The 24,689-nt window shown below is 37.1% G+C and overlaps 1 protein-coding gene and 1 long non-coding RNA gene across 3 annotated transcripts; both read left to right on the top strand.

Annotated features, from left to right (window-relative positions):
• Positions 1-475: 475 nt before the first annotated feature.
• Positions 476-1,995, top strand: LOC126832629 (uncharacterized). The gene is made up of 3 exons (XR_007684788.2): positions 476-547; positions 905-962; positions 1,639-1,995. It is a non-coding gene; the product is annotated as an uncharacterized LOC126832629 (long non-coding RNA).
• Positions 1,996-2,925: 930 nt separating this feature from the next.
• Positions 2,926-16,000, top strand: LOC126832626 (cytoplasmic 60S subunit biogenesis factor ZNF622). 2 transcript variants are annotated; one of them, XM_050563477.2, is made up of 8 exons: positions 2,926-3,156; positions 9,034-9,209; positions 10,343-10,652; positions 12,293-12,475; positions 12,955-13,117; positions 13,693-13,799; positions 14,822-14,956; positions 15,834-16,000. In XM_050563477.2, exons 2-8 carry the CDS (start codon positions 9,039-9,041, stop codon positions 15,959-15,961), a joined length of 1,197 nt encoding a protein of 398 aa, XP_050419434.1. In that variant the 5' UTR covers positions 2,926-3,156; positions 9,034-9,038; the 3' UTR covers positions 15,962-16,000. The 2 variants fall into 2 exon arrangements, with proteins under 2 accessions (XP_050419434.1, XP_050419435.1); XM_050563478.2 differs by lacking the exon at positions 2,926-3,156 and adding an exon at positions 5,399-5,525.
• Positions 16,001-24,689: the final 8,689 nt, after the last annotated feature.

The following is a 24,689-nucleotide window of genomic DNA, read 5'->3' as shown; positions in this document are numbered from 1 at the left end:
TTAGCCTTTCAATGGTGTTATTTATATTTTGGTACGCTAATTACCTGCCGAGAAATCGTCCGTTGAAAAGCGTATACGGCTTATCGAGGGATTTTCTCGCCGTAAAATTTTGTGGCACACAGATTTTTACGATTTTCGATTTTTGTATGCTATTTTTAGTCATTTCGTAGCTAATGGGGATGCATCGCAGAACCAAATTTCCTGTCCAATCAAAAAGAGGAAATCCTAAAATTATTTATACCGTTTGCGCCCGATTTCTAACCGAATTAGAAGCCAAGATATGCCAAATTGAAGGGAAAAATTGCTTTTTAATAATATTTAGAAAAGAAAATTTTTACACGCGCACGCGGATTTGTGAAAACGAATATGTTTTCTACAAACTACAAAAAAAATTATTCTAAAATATTAATAAATAGCTACAAAGCTAATATGTGAGTGAGGGCTAGTCCTCAATTATCAAGACAAAATCCAGGGGGGCGTGGCCGCGCTACGTATCTTCGCGAGATTTTCAAGGACGTATCCACAGAAGAAGATTGTGGAGCATTATGTAAGTTTTCAAATGTAGAATTCGTCTTAATCTAACTTAATCGCAAAACGATGTTGGAAATTCATTTCTCCACTTTATAAAACAGTTCCTATTGCGTTTCTGCAATGGCTGTTGGTGACAAACGGTAAACCAGCATGTCTCATTCGAAATGCAGGAGCCGTTAGAAGTTGATGTAGTCCTATTCATCCAGTTTATGACGTGTATGTCTGTCTACAGTAAAACAAATAAAAACGTCTGGATGGTACAGTCTTCTGCTTCAATCAGCAGTTGTCATTGTTTTGTAATGTATGCCTATCTTAGTAGCTAGTTTGATTTTGATCAATGCTTCAATATTTTTTTTTGTTTTTTTTTTTTTAGCTATAGAAGTCTTGATCTTGTCACTGTCAGTTTTCTCGTTTAATTCTTGTTGATGCTGGTAAGTTTACTTATAGGTAGGTCTTCTTAAAATAGCAGCATTGATTGAATGAAAATTTTAATGTTTTAAAGTCTAATTTAAATTAATTTTAATTAGACATTAAAATTTTCATTCAAATTTGAATCAAAATATAAAATAAAAAATCAGTACGACAGAAGACTAAATTATCTACTGTCTTTTGATTTTGATCAATACAATTAAAAGACATGTTAAAATATTTTTTTTTTTTTTTTTAGCTATAGACTATAGAAGTCTTGATCTTGTCACTGTCAGTTTTCTCGTTTAATTGTTGATGCTGGTAAATTTACTTACAGGTTGGCCTACTTAAAATAGCATCATTGATTGAATGAAAATTTTAATTTTAATTAGATTTTACATAAAAAATTTTCATAAAATAAAAAAAATCAGTAGGCCTACGCCAGAGAACTAAGTCATCTACCTACGTAGTAGGCTACCTATTTATAGTACGCGTAAAGACGTTAGCAGCAGACTTACACTTAGCAATATTTTAGTAGGCCTATTATGTATCTGCATACATGTATGTGGGGAGTATTGTTGAGCCGGAAAATTTCTCAAAATCTCCCAGTCTTACCTTAAGTGTTTGTGAATCTCAGAGAAAAGCAATTAACCGTCTTTTGTATGATTGTTTCATGTCTTTTTTTTTTTTTTTTTTCAGAAATATTCTGCATCCTGCCTGATGATCCTTTTGATGGACAAAATCCATTTTAATGACAAAGGAATGAAAAAATACTATCATAGCAATCGTCGTGTGTGTTTATCTTCATAATTGTTCCTTATATCGTGTGTTATTGTAATAGGTTTCTTGTGTGTGTTGTCTTTGCAACTGTTGTCCTGTTTAAATCTGCCGAGGCCGGTCCCATGCAAGCACGAGCTGTGAAAGAAGGAGGGTTGAGAATAGGCTACAAAAACCTACAACGTAAAACAACATTTTGTGGCCGTAAAAACCCCACCAAAATAAACAGTAAAACTAAAAGGATATATTGCAATTACTTAAGTGAACATACCGTCATTCCGAGTATCGATTGGGCGTGCGTTGTGCCAATTTTCAGCAAGATCGGATATTTTGTCCAGGTATTATGCATTATTATTATGTGCTTCTGATCCATTGTTAATTCCTGAATTTTGTGCCATTGACCCCTGTGACCTTTCAGTCTATTTTAAATTGCTTGAGACTTTCTCTATAAGAGTCTATATAAAATTTTAGACAAAAAGTACCCCGATTCACCGAACATAAATGTCCATATCTTGGCTTCTAATAAAGATATCTCCAATCTGTAAACAGTTTTATGCTATTTAAATGTAGCTTTATCAAATAGGCTTATTTGTAAATAAATCCATTAATAAATCAATTTTGCATTCATAGCCCTACTACAATTACAAACAACTTACAAGACTCATCTCTCAGTTACAGTGTTATTCTGTGGTCTTAAGTGACAAGATTGGGCCAGAATTACCTTTCATTTATCAAATTATTGATAACATTGCCTGAAATAAAGCAGCCATTTCTACTCTGTCAACTGCAATAGATTCTACTTCAAACTTGGATTATTCCAAAAACTATACGCAGAAAATGATCAATCAACACTGCATCACAAATTTTATATCAATAACAGAAGCGAACATCAAAATATTTGGTCCTAGGAGCATATAAAAGATTTAATTCAATAAATATAGATACAAAATTTCTTTACTGGACAGGATTATTGAGAATTTTAAGGATTTTATAATAGAAGGGTATTTTCATACCATGTTTGTGTTTGGAAGTTGACGGAAAAGGAAGTGGAAGAGTTGCCTCGCGTGGAGTTATGGGTATAAACCAGTTCGCACTATTATTTTTATTTGCATGTGAAAGGATTTTTCGGCACACACATTTCAGTAGATAAAATTATATTGAATTCGCTCTTTTTGATATTTAACTAATTTGATTTCAGAAGGATATTATTATTCTTTATTCAGAGAGTATTTGCGTTCAGAATTAATGACGAACTGTTATACAGAAAATTGTTTCGGTCAAAATGACTCATTAAGAAATTTGTAATGGACAAACTATCTTTCAGTATTGCACGAGGTTGAGAAGTCGTATGCCTGTTACGTATTTAGTAGGCTACTAATTTATAACATTCATTGATTGGCACCTTTTCTTTCATTCCAAAAACAGACTCGAATTTTACAGGTATAAATTTAGTAATTTTTAATATGAAATTATCAATTGAAGTAACGAGACATTACTGACTGTCTATGTAATATTAATATGTAACAGGCATTGCCTGAGTAGAGCGAAGTTGATTATTGTCAAATATAAAACCTTCATAATTAATTTTCTCAAGTGATACAAAAAATGTTAAATAATTTAGTTTTTCCAAATTGATTTTCATTTAGATCTTAATTGTATACATTAATTTTGTTTTTTAAAAAAGAACAAAAAAGTGTGAGAATTATTTTCATTGACGTCAAAAATATGTGACATCATTGATTAGGGGCGTCATAGAAATAGTTCTATGAGGCGCGTAATCTCGCTTGGGCGAGATTTGGTAAGTTGACATTCGCATTGCCTGTTTTGCCCAGTGTATTCGGTTCCGGTCTGAATTTTTTTTTAATCAACAGTCTGTGGGTGACAATTTCAGTTACGCTCCTGTGTTACCGGAAAAGAGCTTTGCTCAAGCACCGCGCTTCGCGCGATGGTGTAGAGCTTCGCTCTATATTACTAAATTTATAGGCAATACAACTTTCACTTTTTAAATGTAATCATTACAATAGAGGCAAAAGTTAATATCCAATTGACTTTAAATTTATACACAGTGTTTACGGTCATGAGACGAAGAGGCCTGTTGATTTTCAGCGATCTCCGATAGTTACTGGCAGAGTTATGGCCCTTGATAACTTTGAAAAATCTTGTGGACGCACTAGTAGTCTAGAGGCAGTCATGAAACGAGGAAGCCTATTGATTTTCAACGATATCCAATAACTACTGCCATAGATGGCCCTTGTTGAAATATCTTGTGAACGCCCTAGAGGCTAAAGTTAATATCTGATTGACTTCAGATTTATACACAGGGTTTAAGGTCACAAGATGAAGAAGCCCAGTGATTTTCAATGATTTCCGATAATTACTACCAGAGTTATGGCCCTTGATTACTTTCAAAAATCTTGTGGACGCTCTAGAGGCTAAAGTTAATATCCAATTGACTTGAAATTTATACAGTGTTTAAGCCATTTAAGGGCATGAGGTGAAGACGTCTATTGATTTTCAACAATTCCCGATAATTACTGCTAGAGTTATGGCCCTTGATCACTTTGAAATATCTTGTGGACGCTCTAGAGGCTAAAGTTAATATCCGATTGACTTGAATTTTCTACAGACAGACGGACGGACAAACTTATTTAATAGTCCCCTGCTTTCTTAGAAAGGCGGGGGACAAAAATTAAGTTTGCCAGGTGAAACTAGAGGCATCCAATCCTACCTAAAACAAGACGAAGAAGCCCAGAGATTTTCAATGATTTCCAACAATTACTACCAGAGCTATGGCCCTTGATCACTTTGAAAAATCTTGTGGATGCTCTAGAGACCAAAGTTATCATCCGATTGACTTTAGATTGATAGAAAGAGTTTAAGGTCTTGAGACGAACAAGTATTGATTTTCAATGAATTTTTATAACTTGAACAGCTAAATCCATCCATGATATTTTAAAAATGTTTCGTATACTAAACGTTAGCATGGGGCAGAACTAAAAGCCAAACAATTTCTAATGATTTTCGGACAATTACTTAATGAGTTGTTACTCTTAATCAGATTTTAGTGTATTATAAATGTTTCATTACTGACAATAGAAAAAATATGCGACAACTCTTGTTGACTGCTCGGACGACTTGACTGCTGTGGGCATATGTTTCGTTGCCTGCCAACCTATTTTTAGCAATGTAATTCATTACCATTACCAATTACATTGAAAGTAATTAATTGCCATTACCCATTAATTTATGGCTATAAGATAAGAGTCCTTTTCTATTGTGAATAAAATGAATAAGGGGTAATTTTTATCAGAATTGATACAGACATTCATAATTACACTAAATTCCATTTTAGTCCTGCGCAACTCGTTTCAGGTTACTTTGATTGGCTGTTGTACACGACATAAAAATTAGCCCTGTCTTCATGACGTAAAGATGTCAAATTTAAAATGCCGGGAAATGCCAGCTATTAAAATTATTAGTATTAACACTTTGATTTAAAAGAGGTTGTTTGTACCCATGTCAGATGGAGGATTTTATTCTTAATTGTAGCCGAATGGGTGTGGCAGAAATGTTATAAATAACAATAATCAATCATTGTTATGAAGAAAAAATTGTCAGGTTTGCCTATTGAAAGCCCGATCTGATCTGCAATGTGCTTGCCAGGTGGATCCAAAAAGTACCATCTCATATCTTGAAACACGAAGGGTTGAGAGATGAGGTTTCTTATCTACATGTAAATTACTATGGAGCTATCTACAAGAACCTACCTAAACCTGATGAAATAGCCAACTGTGATGCGTTTGTTTTAGGTAGGATTGGATGCCTCTAGTTTCACCTGGCAAACTTAATTTTTCAGTGAATTGAATTTGTGTCAAGATATACTGAATTTCCTTATTAAATGCTAAAATTTGCAATCTGGTTAAAACACAGATACTATTTCGTTCGTTTTTATAGTTCAAAATTTCGTTTTACTTGTCTTTTCTACACTTGGATCTGGAAGAATTGTTATTTAACTCGTGTTCTGAATGGTGTCAGGGATAAGCCAATGAAACGGTCTGTTACGGCGAGCTTTAAGCCTTTAGGTGTGTTTTTCATGGAACTGTGGGTAATCCACTAGTAACATCAATGCTGATTGGTTAATCAAATGTCTTACGTCATAGGGTCATATGTCGGTCTTTTGACCCCTGACGTGACCTATTGCTTTAACTTGTCAGATTTTCATGTAGTGTAGGCCATCGAAAGTATAAAAAACGAAACGAAATATAGATCTGTATTTTGATCAGATTGCTAAAATTTGAGGCTTGTCATAGGTAAAAATAAAGTAAAAAAGTTAAATACTAATCAGACCACAATTTGAAGTAGCTCTGATATCCTTCCGTCTCTATACCATGAAAATTCATCAAAACCTGGCAGAAATTATGAGAGTTGGGATTATGAAAGTATTTTGTGGCCTGCATCCAAAAATAAGAGTTTAAAATAGAGTTATTTCCCCTTTCTTCATCAATTGTAACTTTTCATTCTTGATCAGGTAATAGTAAATTGTAATAAATCTATAAAAAGTTATTTATAACATTTTCAATGCATATATTTTAGGTAGCTATAAATTAAACTTATAAAGATTTGATGGGAATCCCAAACAATAATTATGAAATATACTATTCAAAAAAAGTAGGGGATATTTGATTTTGGGGGCATAATACTAAAATATGCAAATGACTACGAAAAAAGTCACTATAGAACCTAACAGAAGAAACATTTCCAGTTACATGTGACGCCCAAACGCACCAATAGCTACCGCGTGGAATGCAGGTGATGCTTGGGATCATCATGGGGGTCCAACCCAAGATTTGCACGACTCTGACTTTGAATGTTACAGTCATTGTGGCATTGAATTCCAGGGTGGAAACATCAGTTTAATTGTTTTAGTGACCAGAAAACAAATTTTGATATGCGTCGGCTTACCCAAAATGAAAGGTTACGTGCCCTTGGCATGCTACAGATCGGCACAACACAGGCGGTTGTGGCGCGGACGATGAATGTTTCTCAGTCTGTCATAAGCAGGCTATGGTCCAGATACCGTGATACACAATCTGTACAGGACAGACCACGCTCAGGTCGACCAAGGGCGACAACTCAAGCCCAGGATCGATTTATCCGTACCTTGGCCTTGAGAAATCGTGTCATCACAGCAAATCAGATCAGCGCTCGTCTTCAAACAGACACTGGTGTGAGAGTGAGTGGCCAGACGATTCGGAATCGACTGCATAGGGGTCACCTTCGCGCCCGACGTCCTCGCGTGATCCCTTGTTTGAGAGATCATCACATTCAGGCAAGACGTCGTTGGTGTAGGGATCGTCAACACTGGGATAATCGACGCTGGAGCAATGTGATGTTTTCAGATGAGTCAAGGTTCACTGTTGATTTTTTGGACAGACGTAGGAGGGTGTGGCGTCGTCGAAACGAGCGCTTCCAAGACGTTAACGTCATCAGACATGATCGATTTGGGGGTGGTTCTGTTATGGTGTGGGGAGGCATCACTGTTGCTGGAAGAACGGCTTTACATGTTGTTGCAGGGCGTGTTACAGGCCAGTACTACCGGGACAACATCTTGGCAGTCCATGTTGTGCCGTTCGCACGACGTCATGGCCGCCGTTTCATTTTCCAGGATGACAACGCAAGATGTCACAGGGCCAGGATCGTTACAGGTTACCTCCAACAACAGAACATCACCTCATTACCTTGGCCAGCACTGAGTCCCGACCACTCCCCCATCGAGCATGTCTGGGACATACTTGGACAGAGGTTACGTCAACGTCAACAACGTCCTGCCAATGTCCAAGAACTTGCTGCTGCGTTGCAACAGGAATGGGACAATCTGGACCAAAATGACCTTAGACGTCTCATTAGGAGTATGCCACGTCGGATCAATGCTTGTTTGGCAAACAGAGGAGGATTTACCCGTTACTGACTTGGTTGTGATGCTCTGGTAACTTTGCTGTTTGACCCCGCGTATCATTTTACCCTTATAATGGTCAGTCTGTGCCTTACTTAGTCTAACGATCATTTGGAATAAATCGATGAATGTGAACTTCATTTCATTTTGTCATTTGTTTCTTCGTCAGTTTCATTAGGTGACTTTAATAACACTTAAAAATCAAATATCCCCTACTTTTTTTGAATAGTATATGTAGCTTAGTTGATAATGTACAGAAAAGATAACACTACCTTGAGTTTCGTGTCATGTAGAGTACCGATAAGGAAAATTTTGTCCTGGCTACTCCTATTTCATTTCCAAAGCTGTCAGCACTTTTCTTTTGCCAAGATCTGCAACCAGCAAAGCTAACGACGAGAAACAAGACTGGAACATTATGGTTCAATACTGGGATCGAAATTGGGACCTCCCTGTAAGAGAGCCAGAACCATACTCATTGAGTTACTTACGGTGGCTCCCTTTTTCAAATGAAAACAGCTCTCAGTAAATAGGAGTAGATTCTGGGAGCGAGGTTTAGGTTGTGATCATCATTGCATTTTACGACTTAATCAATGCTAAAATGTTCTCTAAATTGATTACTTAAAGGAGCTAAATTGCTAAGATTTGGGACCTAGAAATTGAAACAAATGGGTCGCAACGCATATAATAATGAAATATGAATGTGTATAAACTGATTTACATTCAGTCGTTTCTGTTACTGTAATTTCTAATCAGTTATGTTCGGCAAAATACGCCAGAAGTGTCAGTTGAATGGCAATCTCTAGCATCTGGTTATTCCAGTCTACACTGATAGTATTTATTGGACATGCTCTCCAGATAAGAATATGGCATCACCGTTTGACATGACTTGTGGAATATGTCTAGCCTCGTTCTTCTAGTCCCTTGTTACAAATGGCACTGAAACACATCATGGTACACGAATCGTGTACCAATGGTAAAATGTTTATTTTGTCTTAAATATTGGATATCAGAAGCCCATCTTTTCCCAGTAAGATCACAACATCAATGTTGATTTAAATTGACAAATAATTTGTGTTTTCAATGTCGAAGAGTTTGGATGAATTTGAGTTAGAGACTTAGCTACTTTAAGACATACATTAAGAAAATATAATAAAAATATCAACCATGCCTGGATTCAATCCAAATAGGTGACAATGGCTTGTTTTAGCCATATCATGTTGAAATTACCTGCTGAATACTCAACCATTTTAAGACTAATATTCCTTTTAGAGATTCAACTTGGATGATATTGTAATGTGCAAGGTATTTAAAATGGTTTAAATGAAGATCAGAGTCTAAATACACCTAAATTGTTCTTCTTTTAGTCAAGATGTCTGTCTTTACTTGCATATCATGCCGTGTGGCTTTTGCCGACGCCGATCTTCAACGACAACATTATAAGACTGATTGGCATAGATACAACTTAAAACGCAAGGTTGCGGAGCTACCACCAGTCACAGCTGACAATTTCAGACAGAGAGTTCTTGCACAGAAAAGTCAGGTGAGTAGGATTTTGCACAAATTATGTTTAATTATTTTGCTATTTATTCCAGATGCAGACACTGAAATGGCCTTTAAACCGCGACAATGGGGGCCCACAGCATCTCGGTAAGACGTTGGCTCACTAACCTGGGGGTCCCTTGTTCGATCCTTATGTTGACCGTAAATAGTTCATCAGGATCTTCTCATTTCTGGCGTGGTTCCCCCTTGTCGGTGGTGCAGTACTGAGGGCCAGGCAAAGGACATTGTATAGTTATTTAGATTGTACGAAAAAACAAGGTCCTGTGTACACATTGGCAGGTCTGACATGGACAGTTGTCTAGTCATTCGTACGGGACAAAAAATCAAAGTCACGTGTATACATTAATGTGCACGTAAAAGATCCCTTAGCAGTTAGAATTCGATATAACAGTAAGAGTAGGCCATAGCGCAGCTGTCCAAGATAAATTTCCAACATTGCACACTTATTAGCCCATTAAGAGCACAAAAGTAGGACTTTGAACCCTAATTCATTTCATTTCATTTCACCACCGCATTACTTGCAGGTTTTGCACATGCAGAGAACAAGTTAATTAGATAGAAAAAAACAGTACAATAGCTGTAGATCTTCTGCTTTGTAAAGAACTGACATTCCACATTTGATATTGTTGCATAAAATTTTCTTTTTCCATCTCGCAAACATAGCTATCTCCAATACATCTATATTTTGCAACATCCGTATATTCGGGAGGACTTCATCACTTCAGTTATCATGTTTGATCAGATCCTGTGTATATAATTATATAAAATAGTAATCAATTATTATGAAATCCACAATTTATTCTGCTCATACTATAAATAAACTTGCCAGATTGATTGTATGCTATCAATTTCTCTTAGTAAGTCATTATTCTGCTCACTTGTTTATCATTTAAATATCCTTGTGGACAATGTTGATAAACTGTACAACAAAACTGTTAATTAGTTAGTTGGATGGGACAAAAACCAAAGTCCTATGTGCGTTAAAGGGCCCTGGACAGTTGGAATTTGAAATAAGTGTAGCGGTGTCAACAACGCAGGCTGGACAAAATTTCACCCATGACATTAGCTTGGATGGTGCAGAAACATAGGACATTAAGCCCCTTTTCATTTCAGGTGGAAGAGGCAGAAAAGGAAACCGTATCTAGATGTCAGATTTGCAAAAAAAAGTTTAATACCGAAAATGCATACAAAACTCACATTAAGTCCAAAAAACACCAAGAAGCTGAAAAAAATTACAACCCTGATGATCATAATGTTAAATACAATAAAAAGAATTCATTAGACTCTGAGGAACAGATGGAAACTGCTGGAAGCTCAACTTCTGGAACATCGCATACAACAGACAAGAGAGCTAACACTAATAAAGTAGTAGATGTTGCTGGTAGTAGCGTTGATGAAGAGGCTGATATGTCAGATGACGCAGGTAAAGTTGAATATCTGTATTTTGTTGAGATATATGTATTGTAAGCTTTCTCACCATTAGCTAATAATTTTATTGTGTTCATTAGCCCAGTTGGGACAGAAATATTGTTTTAACACATCATGCATTAGTCAGTTAGAATTAAAGTTAAAAGAAATGTGTCTCTCTTAAATTTGGATTAAAAATGAAAGTGTCTGATCAATTTTTATGTGTTGATTTGTATTATTTTTTTTTAAGATATAAATTATGTCGTTAGGTCTTAAAAATGTTACAAATACAGATAGAAAAGACTGATATATCTGATCTTGTGTTCAACGATTGACTTAAATAAAAAGGATCATGACCATTAAATTTAATTGCCCACCTTCATTAGCCCAGTCGGAGCAGAACAATAGTATGTGAACCCCCTTTTATTTCATCATTTGATTTAACTTGTATTATATAATCAACAACTACCAGACTTCAAGTTATACTAGTTACATGTATGGTCAGTATAATAGACACCGGAATAAAATGTCCCAGGTTTGAATCCTGGCCTTCACTTGTCAGCTGTTATGTCTGTTTGTATAATCCTCCAAAAGGGATAAAAAAACAAACCTGAGGTCCATGCATGTACACATACATGAAATGAAATGAAATTGGGTTTAACGTCCTACTGTTCTGCTCCAAACTGGCCGGGCTAACGAAGACGGGCATGAGGGAAATTTTGCCCGGACAGCAGCACTAAGGCCTACTCTTAAATGGAATTCCAACTGTCAAGGGATCTTTTACATGTACACCAATGTGTACACGGGACCTTAGTTTTTCGTCCCATCCGATCGACTAGACAGCTGTCCTTGTCAGGCCTTCCGTCCTGCATCACTGACGAGGGGGAACCACGTCAAAAAATCTGGATGAACTTTCTCGGCCAATGCAGGGATCGAACACCCGACCTCCAGGCTAGTGAGCCAGCGTCTTACCCACATAGCCACTGTGATCCTCATACACATAAACATTAAAAAACCCCATTGACAGTTGAAATCGAAGAAGTGTAAATTGAAATACCATTGTCCATGCAAAATTCTCCTACCTCACATTGCACATAGAATAGCAATTATCATATGTTTGTCTCAAAAGTATTATTTACACAAGATATTAAACCCCATTCCACTCTATTTGTACTACCCAGATTTAAAGCTGATTGTGATAAAACTGGTTGTTTGTGGGATTTGGACAGAAAATTTGTGCAGGACTATTACTATTACCATAGCTTTTATTTTAACACTAATATTGGGTAACTTGATATTGAGCAAGAAAGTCATGAATGTATCAGGGCCAGGGGTATGTGTTGGGGATTTTGAATATTTTATTTTCATTTCTAAAATCAGATCTAATAGAACAATTTGGAATGAAGAGCCCTATTAGATTTGCAGTTTTAGAATCAAAAATATTTAATGCACACCACACAGATTTTTTCAGTTCATAGATTTACTTTTCTTAATAAATTTTTAAAATTAGTTTAGATTTAGCACAGTGGACTTGGATGCTGGTGGGCTTATAGGAAGCTTGCCAAGGCTAAAGATAGAACTTGTTCATGGCAAACCAAATACCTGTCTGAAAATAATGTAAACTAAACCACTGGACATGTATTTCTATTGTTATAGATAGTGATGCGGAGAGTTGGAACAGTGAAGATGGAGAACCGTTACCGATAGAAGAATGTTTATTCTGTACTAATGTTGGTTCTAGTCTTGAGGAAAATGTTAAACATATGACAGTCAACCACAGTTTCTTTATTCCGGATGCTGATTATTTGATAGATTTAGAAGGACTTATTTCATATTTAGGTAATTTATCTGCAAAATTCTTTTTTTATACGCCCACATTTTGATGTGGATGTATATTGTCGTCTCCCCTGTCTGTGTGTCCGTCAACAATTTGTTTGTGGGCACTCTACAGGTCACAATTCTTATCCGATTTTCATGAAATTTGAAATGCATGATTATAATCCAAAGATCTTGTTTCCTTTCGATAATTGCGCATATCGGACCGTAACTTCCTGCATTATGGCCCCTGATTGTACGAAAAATCACGTTTTGTGCTTGTGGACCCTCTAGGGGTCACAATTTTTATCGGATTTTAAAAAGCGTTTTAATGTATCACCATTACACCCTAATGACGGTTGAGTTTGAATTTTGTGAAAATACATAAACCAACCCAAAAAAGTTTTGTAAAGTAGACTATGGTTGTTTGTAAAGTAGACTACGGTTGTTTCTGTAGACTATGGTTGTTTGTAAAATAGACTATAATTAGTGTTTATCTTCAGGTGAGAAAGTGGGTGTGGCTAACATGTGTTTATGGTGTAATACGAGAGGTAAATCTTTCTATTCCAAACAAGCTGCAAAAAATCACATGTTGGATAAAGGTCACAGTAAAATGTTATATGAAGGAGAGTCTGTCTTTGAATATTCTGATTTCTATGATTACAGGTAAGCTTATTTTCACCGAGTTCTATTTTGAAACTTGTAGATAATTTCTCAGCCAATTATATGAAAAATGATGATGGGAAATAGAAGTAACATCATTCACATCAGAACAGTGATAACAAAATCCATTCAGCATCAGACTTTTTTTCAATGATTATTTGAAAACCACAGATTTATTATATCTCTTGGCTGATTGTTTATTTGAAGAAAGATTGTGCTATGGCATCATCTAGTAGCCATTTGGGTTCAAAGGAGCTAAATCGTTAATATTTGGGACCTAGAAATTGACACAATTGTGTCGCAACACATATAATATGAATGAATATAAACTGATTTACATTCAATTTTTCCGTTTTACTCTAATTTCAAATCAGTTATGTTCGGTGAAATACACCATTATGGTATTGGTACACGATTCATGTACCAATGGTAAAATGTTTTTCCCGGTAAAAGATCACAACATCAATGTTGATTTAAATTGACAAATAATTTGTGTTTTCAATGTCGAAGACCTTGAGTGATACTGAGTTAGAGACTTAGCTACTTTAAATAATTTATTTGCTTAAATGTTTGAGCAGAAAGAGTTATCCTGATCATGCTGAAAGAAATGATGAAGATGAACATATGGAATTAGGTGATACACCAGATTTAGTTGGTGATGGATATGAACTTGTTCTTCCTTCAGGTAATACACAAGAAAAATTACTACCTATTATATTAACTCCCAAACATACTAGAAATGGTTTTACAGATGTTCTGGTAACCTTATGCACAAATTAGATGACAGTCTAACTATATGACTTGATATATACTGATTTGAGAAGAGCCGATCACCAGTGACAGAATGGAAATCGGACAATAATTGTGTTATCTGTAATTGCTGATAATCAGTTATATTTAACAATATTGTGACCGATATTCAATTTTATTCTAAGTTGTCTGAATTTGATGTGTGGTTTTCATACGCCCACATTTTCATGTGGACGTATATTGTCGTCGCCCCTGTCCGTCCATCCGTCCACAATTGTTTGTGAACAGTCTACAGGTCACAATTTTTATCCGATTTCAATGAAACTTAAAATATAAGTTTATCACCCTAAGATCTCGGTTCATTTCGATATTGGCATGTATCGGACTGTAACTTCATGGATTATGGCCTCTGATTGTACGAAAAATCACGTTTTAAACTTGTGAACACTGTAGAGGTCACAATTTTTATCCGATTTATTTTAAACTTGAAATGTATGATTATAACCCAAAATCTCGGTTCCTTTCGATATTCGCGCATATCGGACCGTAACTTCCTGAATTATGGCCTCTGATTGTACGAAAAATCACTTTCTTTTTAACTTGTTCTCTATCCATCTCTCGAAAATGTGGGCGTATCCTGCCTGGCAGCCGCTGGTTAGAGTTCCTGCCACCTTCAGAAACACATGTCTGAGTATATCGGCTCATCTGTAATATTGATGTTGACTGAACAGCCAAAAACAACTGAACTTTAACTACATGTATTGAATGCTAATGTTTCATTTTCTATGATTAGTAAAGTATATGAACGTTTTGTGCGTGTGCCACCTCAGGTTTAATATATGAGTAGGAACAATAAAGTAAGTGTTGACTGCGTAAACATCAGAGTTTGAACAAGAACAGGTATTGTTTGTACGATAGAATGCCTGCATATAATCTTGTATTTTTATTTCTCAATAGGTGCCACGATAGGTCACAGATCTTTAGCACGATATTATAAACAAAGATTACGACCAACCAGACCACATCAACACAAAGCTATTATGCCCAGCGTACTTTCACATTATCGTGCTTTGGGTTGGACAGGAGCCACAGGCAAGTGTTAATCTATTGTATTTGAGAGTTTGGTCACATTCCTTCCAAATATTGTTTTTGGAGTTCATCTCGGTTACACAAAGTGTGTGTAAGACACTTGTTATAATATAAATTTACATAATGAATACAAAAGGTATCGGACAATTTGGATGAATGAAACAAAAAAATTCTAAATCTATCTGTGAATAAGATGATGTTAAGATCCATTTGGAAATGTTTATTTCATTACAAATGCAACATGAGGCTGATCATAAAAATCTGTATTTCACCTAATGCCACCCATGTCTGTTGGTCCATCAATAATTGGTTTATGAACACAATAGAGGCTATAGTTAACAGATTGTTTTCAAATTCCATATGAAGCATTGCGGCCATTAGAGGATGATCCCTATCGATATTCAAGATTCTATTGAAGTAGTGTGGTAAAGGGAGGAGGGGATGAACCCTTACGATACACAGCATTCCACGACTTTACATTCTGGAGCTATCCACCTCTGGTTGCCAAAAAACTTGTGAACATGACAGTAGCTATGTATGTTTTTTAACAGAATTATTTTGGTGTGAATCATTCAGGTCATAACAGGACGAACCCAATAATAGATGCTAGTGATAGATGGTACAGTTTTTAACAGAATTTTTTTTTTTCAAGCTTGTGAACATGGTAGAGATCAGATTTCTTGAGAGGTACTTTCCTTATCCAGCTTGATCAACATCCAAGTTTTCCTGTTGGATAAGCTGCTGTCAAGACTGGCTGCCATAATCGTGTAGCTATCTTTAGGATTGTGAAGGAGCTTGTATTTCCAACTGATGTATATACTGATATTTTCCTTATACTGTTATCATCAATTTATAATTTTTATTTTTTATATATTTGTAGGTGCTATGATAGAGAGAAGGAAAAAGGATATAACCTATGTTCAGAAACTACGAAACAAACAAAGCATGCAGTTAGGCCTTAAGGCTAATAAATTATTCAAGAATTACAAACCCCAAAATCCGATCTAAATGCAAAGTTATATTATAAAAATAAATATATGACTATAATATGAGTTGATTTTTCATGCATAGGCTGTTGGAGGTGTGGGATGTGTTGAAGAGTGTGTGTGGGGTGGGGCTGGAGCTGGGAGAGAAAGTGGGGGGTTAAAGCTCATGATTTTGTTATTCTAAAAAGAATGGTCACTGACAGTTTAAAGTATACTGGTGATACAGTTGAAAAGAAAGGAAGGGGTATCCGTGCACAGGCATCAATTGTCGGAAAAGTTGAAATTGTTTAAATAAAATTCTCTACATTTAGTAAGATGGGCCTACAGCACGGCGTTGTTAAGCATGTCTAGTATCACTAATTCTCTCATAAATGTAGATAAAAACGGATATATCATCATCCATTATATTATAGGTGAAGTGAAACCGATAGAATGAGTCTTATATATGGAGCTTTGAGAATGCATATTGAAAACGGTATGATGAAAGTACCACAACTAGTACTTACAGTACTTAACAAAATTACATCACATGGTTGTCCATGTAATCAGTTGTACAAGCAGGGTTGGATAAAGCTGGCATAGGTCCCCTGGCAGAAAACTTTACTGGGGCCCATATTTTCACTTTATAGTGTAAAGATACCATATTCTGGTTATTGTCCCTCACCCTTATACATTGCAATGTGTTATTTATATATTACTAAGTATGGTAGATAGATATATATTTTTTGGACACATACATAAAACTACATAATAAATACAATCATAAAATTATCAATTATAGGCTTTATATCAAAGTGCACATATAAAGAAGGGGTGGGGGCATATTCTGGTCATTGTTATACCCACATAAATGCAATTTGTAGGTTAATATGGTAGATTGAAATGAAATCGGGTTTAACGTCCTAGTGTTCTGCTCCTATACTGGGCTAATGAAGACGGGCATACGCCATACAGTGTGCTATGAGGGAAATTTTGCCCTGGCAGCGGCCCTATCGCCTACTCTATCGAATTCCAACTGCCAAGGGATCTTTTATGTGCATTCCAATGTATACATGGGACCTCGGTTTTTCGTATCATCCGAAGGACTAGATAGCTGTCCTTGTTAGGCCCTCCGTTCTGCACCACTGACAAGGGGAAACCACGCGGGAAAATCCAGATGAACTTTCTCTGCCAATGCAGGGATCGAACACCCGACCTCCAGGCTAGCAAGCCAGCGTCTTAACCACCCAGCCACCATGGTAGATAGAAGTATTTGGCACAAATATATACAACATAATAAATGACGTATTTATTTACGGTACCAATTGTTCTAGACCTAATTTGGTGTCCTATTTAATACTAGGGGCCCCTGGCTGCAACCCAGTCAGCTTCACTGCAGTCCTGCAGTCAACACAGTATGGTTTGAGTAATCAAGACTGACTTCACAACTTTTCTGAGAGAGGGGGTGGGGAGGTTAAGGTCCACTCGAAACGAACTAGGTCCATTTTGAGACTAACATATGATTCAGTTTTAATTCGCTTCCGTGTACGGACGGGTCTTTAGCAGTGGTAGCAAACTGGAGGCCTCGGAAAAACCCCATGAGGTCGGACAGGCGACCCTATCCTTTGTCACTACAAGCGGACAGTCGAAACTACGCCACTTACATCAATGGCAGACCTTGTGATCGAGGGCGAGCGGGGGGTGGGGGGATGCCTTTGCCCTGGTATGCCACATGGTTTTGTGAGGGCCCTGGCCCAACCCACCTATCTGCCCATCCACACCGACGGATTAAGAAAATGTTGACACATGGAATTTCATGCGAGTTTAAGTCTAAACAACCGACATTTAATTTATCGTGTTCTGTTAGCGGTGTCGGTGTCGTTCAACCCATCCATCGGTTGTGCTGGTTATTCATTTGGACGCAAGTGTGGAATTTTTGCCACGGTTGCATAAATTGATTACATTCAGTGACTGATTAGTGATGGCGCACGTGGTGCATCTACGGCAGTGGCCCCTTGGAAAGTTTGAATACAGAAAATCATTTTAAAAAATACAGAAATTATATAAACGTCGGGGTAAAAATTAAATTAGCAAAACACACATCTACAGTTCGTATTTTTCACTATTCAGTGTTAATACATGTTTGGTATCAAGGTTGTGGACCCTCTAGGGGTCACAATTTTGATCCGACTTTGATGAAACTTTAAATTTCTGTTTATATCCCAAAGATCTCGGTTACTGTCGATATTTGCGCATATCGGACTGTAACATCCTGGATTATGGCCCCTGATTGTACGAAAAATCACGTTTTTAGCTTGTGGACTCTCTAGAGGTCACAATCTTGCTTTCTACGATTTTGACGAAAATTAAAATATATCTTTATGTCCCATTTCGATATTCGAGCATTTCAGACCATAACCTCCTGGATTATGGCCCCTGATTGTACGAAAATTCGCTTTTTTATAGCTAGTTTTCTATCCATCTCTTGCAAAATGTGGCCATCGCTGGTTATCCGATTTTGATGAAACTTAAAATATATCTTTATATCCCAAATATTTCAGACCATTTTTCGTTATTCGCGCATTTTAGACCTTAATGTCCCGGATAATAGCCCCTGATTTTTTAAAGCTTGTTCTCTATCTATCTCTTGCAAAATGTGGGCGTATCTTGCCTGGCAATCGCTGGTATATTTATTCACCGTGTTTACGCCTGTATATAATCATTTCGATTGACTTTAGATTGAAACACAGAGTTTAAAGTCTTGAGACGAACAAGTATATTGATTTTCAATGATTTTTGATAACTTGAACAGCTAAATCCATGATATTAAATGTTTTGTATTCTAAACGTTAGCATGGGCCAAACAAATTCTAATGATTTTCTGGTAACTACTTTTAAATGAGTTGTAACTCTTAATCAAATTTTAGTGCATTATAAATGTTTCATTACCGACAAAGGTAATAATATGCGACAACTCTTGTTGGTTGCCGAGGGCGTATGTTTCGTTGCCTGGCAACCTACCTTTAAACATGATGGGACAATTACACGTTGCCACGTAACATTTTTGGCAGACGGGGTAATCATTTCTTACTCTTCATTTCTTCGTTTTCAATTACGTCATATATACTGAGAAGCATGAGAGCACAGCACTATTATAAATGGACGTCTGTAAATCTCGTTTAGGACATACACTTTAATCTTGCAATTTTTAACGTTACAACATCAGACCACAAGGATAACACGTGAACATGATGTTTTTACGATCGAATAAAAGCACCACAGATCAATTCTCTCACACAAAAAACTTTCAATTCGACATAATGGGAATATGGGGTATATAAAAAAAATAGCTGGGGCCAGTACAACTTCTACTGTTAATAGAAGACGTTATAATGTGTCAAATGTTTACACTAGAAGACCAATAACGCGCCATTGCGTTAATTCAAGAAGGCGTGAGTACCAGGGCCAATGGAAGATACACATCACAACAATGAGAGTGGAGAAGGATGCCACAAGCAGCTTTTCATCATTCTCCTCGCAATGTTTTGGTTGATAAGTCCTAATCCCACTTAAAGTAGCTAAGTCTGTAACTGAATATCATCCAAAGTCTTCGACATTAAAAACATAAATTATGCCTTTCGGCGCCATTTGTAACAAGGAACTCGAAGAACGAGGCTAGATATATATTCCACATGTCATGTCAAACGGTGACGTCATTTTCTTATCTGGAGAGCATGTACAATAAATACTATCGGTGTAGACTGGAATATTTTGAAATGAAATGGGGTTTAACGTCCTACTGTTCTGCTCCTTTACTGGGCTAATGAAGACGGGCATACGCCATACAGTGTGCTATGAGGGAAATTTTGCCCGGGCAGCGGCACTATCGCCTACTCTTATATCGAATTCCAACTGCCAAGGGATCTTTTACGTGCATTCCAATGTATACACGGGACCTCCGTTTTTCGTCTCATCCGAAGGACTAGACAGCTGTCCTTGTCAGGCCCTCCGTTCTGCACCACTGACAAGGGGAAACCAAGTCGGAAAATCCAGATGAACTTTCTCGGCCAATGCAGGGATCGAACACCCGACCTCCAGGCTAGCGAGCCAGCGTCTTAACCACCTAGCCACCGTGGCTCCTAGACTGGAATACCCAGAAGCTAGAGATTGCCATTCGAGTGAGACCTCTGGCGCATTTCGCGGAAGATAACTGCTTTGAAATTAGAGTAAAAACAGAAACAAGTAAATCAGTTTACATACATACATACATACATACTACATTATTATATGCGTTGCGACCCATTTGTGTCAATTTATAGCTCCTTTAACACTGCTGGACTGACTAATGATGGGAGCCACGTGGCCCAGAATAAGTAAGACGTTGGCTAGCTAACTCGGACGCCCCCGTATTCCCCCTTGTCAGTTGCACAGGGCGGAGGACCTGGCAAGGTACAGTGTAGGCCTATAGTCGTTCGGACGGAATGAAAAACCGAGGCCCCGCGTACACATTGGCGTGCGTGTAGAATAACCCTTGACAGTTGGAATTCGAAGTTAGAGCTGGTCGTACTGGCGCTGTTCGGGCAAACTTTCCCTCATAGCACACTGTGTAGAGTAAACCCGTCTTCATTAACCCAGTCGGTGCAGACTGATGATTCCTGTCCCAAATAATGACATTATAATCGTTTGTGTGATCTGTGTTGGCACAGTCAACTATAAACGAAACTAAATTATGAAACGATCCGACAGCCACGTTTAATGACATATATTCTGATGGTACGAAAAACCGAGGCCCCGTGTATACATTGGCGTGCACGTAAAGATCCCTTGACAGTTAGAATTCGGTATAAGAGTAGGTCATAGTGCCGCTGCCCTGGCAAAATTTCCCTCATAGCACACACTGTATGGTGTAGGCCCGTCTTCATTAACCCAATATAGGAGCAGAACAGTAGGACGTTAAACCCCATTTCATTTCATTTAATAACATATAGGCTAGCTTGTTCCACCACCAATCAAAATAACATATCATCTCATCCGAATTCACTACTTTATTTTTACCAGATAAATTAATTAGGAAACGAACCAACCACCACGTTTAATGACATGTAGGCTTGTTTGTTTCACCGCCAATCGGAACGACAAATCATCTCATCCGAATTCAATACTAGTACTTTATTTTTGCCAGATAAATTAGTTTAAGCTTCTTTAAATATTTTTATAATACCGTTATATTACGAGCTATAACATTACAATAGATGGGCAGTGGATAAAAAGAAAATGTTTTTTTTTTTTAAAAATAGAATCTGTCTCCATTTAATCATTTCCCAGGCAGCAACAGAAAGGATTGCACGAACAGCAAATGTTTACCTTAGATTCAAAATGCAAACATCATGCATAAAATATTCCACGACCATAATGTAAACAGAAAGGGAGGGGGGTTAATAAAAGACATGAAGACATCAAAAAAATAAAAGAAAACAAATCCAAACACTTACTATGGCTTAAAGGGACTATCCCGATTTAAACAGAGTCTTAAAAATAAAAGTCCGAGTTCGTATGAAATTTAAGCGCCAAAATATAAAGGAATGGTGTATTTACCTTGTATCAAAATTTCAGCTCAAAATATTGAGTTGTTTGGACCTGAACGTCAAAAATGCTTATCCGGACACGTAACCCTTTTTAGATTTCTGGTCAATTTTTTCGTTGGGTAACTTGATAATCTATCGCCGTTCCTTTAGAGGTTTATACAGTGAATGACCCATGTGACGTAGTGGATAACGAAAGGTAAATTTCACCTACACATTGTTTTCATAAAATAAGTCTGGTTTTATCCAGACACCACATAATACAGCTTGGGACACCGGTCTCCATTTCCAGATGAAGACTGACGGGTGAAAATTGTTTGAAAATATACCACAAATGTTGAATTAGTTGCTCGGCCCTTAGGTACGGGATTTTAAGGGGTTTTAACACAAAATTAAGCAGTTTTATTCTCCAAAATATTATCGGGATTGGCCCTTTAATTAAATAACCTATCAGTTACTGATCTCGATTACTGTTTATCTTGAAAAGAAACATGATGATTATATTGTGATGAAGAATGAAAACCGCACTGAAATGGTTAACGATTAAACGATAAATCGGTATATATTGATTTCCATAATTTAGCCCCGACTGATATATATAAAGACATACTGGTACCTTAGTTCTTTAGTACAATAATTCGACATAGGCAATAGTATATACTATAGTAAATGAAATATATAATACGGATGATGTTGAAATAGTAAAGATGGAGGGAATTAAATATTGAAAACATATTAATAATTGATATCCGTCACTGAATAGGTAGAGGCAAATTATTTTTTCTTTAAAAAAGAACAAAACATGCATTTACTGATATATACTCTTGTTACCTCATATTCATTAATCAACACATCACCATATCAGGTATCCGAGTACATACAAGCAGAAATAAAACCATCGCACTGTCCGACGTTTCCATACATAGAGATGTACTCTAATCTGAGTCAGATATCGTGTGCTGCAAAATGTTCCACAAATGATAAATGTTTAAAGTTCATGCATTGCGAGGATCCCGGAACATGTTTTCTACTGCCGAGTTTACAGCACTGTATGCGCACAAATAGCGCCATTTCCTGTGTTTGTAGAGCAAAGGTAAGTTAGTATTAAATTAGATTAAATCTTGACGCGCTTTTGGACCGTACATGTATTTAGCATTCGGGACGGCGTGGCATTTGGTAAAGCAACCCGTGCCGGTTGTTCATCCAACGTGAAATGAACTGGGGGTGTAATGTCCTCTTTTTCTGCACTGATTGGGCTATAATGTCCTACGAGTGAAATTCTTTTACTCTGTGAGAAGTTACGATTGCTTGGAGATTTGGCAAAATGTAACGTTTATTACCGTAACAAGGGTACTTGACAATTCGATTTTCTATTTTATCGTTAAATTCTTATATTGCCGCGGTGGTCTCTTTAAATTTTAAAAATCTGATGTTAATAAGTCTAAATAATTTAGATAACATTTGAAGCTAGAAAAAGATCCACAATAGGCAGATTTGGGTCTTACATTATGCATCATTATTACATGATTCCATGCACTTAAAACATAGGTGGGGGTGGATGGCTGGATGGTTAGCACGTGCGCGCTGTATCATAAAGTCTGTCATTGAGTCAACTGGCGTGGTTTCGATTCCCCGGTTGTACGTGACAAGGAGTAGGGTCGCCTGTCCAACCTCGTGGGTTTTCTCCGGGTCCTCCGGTTTCCTCCCACTGCTAAAGACCCCTACGCGCAAGCGAATTGTGGAGATAAAATTGAACCATATGTTAGTCCCGAAATGACCTAGTTTGTGTCGAGTGGCCGTTAAACCCCATTTCTCTCTCTATCTCTCTTTCTCGTTCCATGTTCTTTCTCATAGTTTTGCCGGGGGGGGGTTGGGGGCTGCAGCTCCTAGGAATTTAGGTCGTTGGAGATGCCTTCTGAGCGATTTCTGGCTAATGAATTTACTCAGCAGGGAAGTTTTACTTCTTTTCGAAATCGCGTACCACGAAAACAGTCGATGGCGGTTGCTGAACTGAACAAATATATATGCATAATAATACCAAGGTTGTGGACCACTAGAGGTCATAATTTGTATCCGATTTTGATAAAACTGAGAGTTTATAACCCAAAGATATCGGTTCCCGTCGATATTCCTGGATTATGGCCCATGATTGTACGAAAAATCACATTTTGAGCTTCTGGACTCTCTAGAGGTCACAATTTTCATTTGATTGTAAAAACCGTTCAGATATCACCGATACACCTTATATACGGTTGAATTTAAATTTCATGACAATCGGGCCGAAACTGTCCGACAAAATGGCCGCTCGCTTTTTTGAATTGTCAGATATCCCCCCACATAAAACAACTTTTGGTCTTCAAAGGAATTATTAGTGAGCAGAAATTCGCCCGTGTATCTGTTATCACTCGTCACTTCAGTCAGTTATATAGAAGGATAACTCGCGTTTTTCTTTTGCTTTCGTCACTTGAAATCTTCATAACGCATCTATCGTAGCAATGATCTCTGTGTTAAAATTATATTGGGAACATGTTTAACCAGTTCGATCACATACTGTCGCGCGGACGATAAAACCCCATCTATCACTTCTATGTTAAAATGAGACCTCTTCCAGTTACGTCATTGTATCTAACCGAATAGTTGCTTGGGTGCAATAACCAAATTATTGGGGATGGGAGGGGGTAGGGGGCTAAAGCACTGTGTGACAAAATTCCCCCCCCCCCATTACGCAAATAGTATATGCATGTAATACCAAGTTTGTGGACCCTCTACAGGTCACAATTTTATCAGATTTTTATTAAACTTAAAATACATGTTTATATCCGAAAGATCTTGGTTCCTTTTTTTTAAAACTGGATTGGAGAATAGACAGAAGCCTATAGACCCCCCTCTCCATAAAAGTACAAACATAAAAGTATACATGTATACTGAAAACTCGTGAAAGATGTAAAGTATGAACAAATTATTAGATGGCTATATATGTATATACCACAATCAAAAGTTTTATATTTCATATAAATCATTCAGAATCTTTGGGAGATGTCGTGGAAGTAGGGAATTTTTCAGGTCTTCATTTCCGAATAATAAATTTTTGTTATTGTCTCAGATCGTGCATCCGAATGTAAGGGACACATTAAAAAAATGTTCAGTGTTTTCAAAGGCTAATAGGACTGTCAGAAATGTGCCTGAGAA

The sequence above is a fragment of the Patella vulgata genome, chromosome 9, assembly GCF_932274485.2.
Source record: "Patella vulgata chromosome 9, xgPatVulg1.2, whole genome shotgun sequence".
Taxonomy (NCBI): domain Eukaryota; kingdom Metazoa; phylum Mollusca; class Gastropoda; family Patellidae; genus Patella; species Patella vulgata.
The sequence above is the reverse complement of the archived record's forward strand: the minus strand, read 5'-3'. Positions and strand labels throughout refer to the sequence as shown.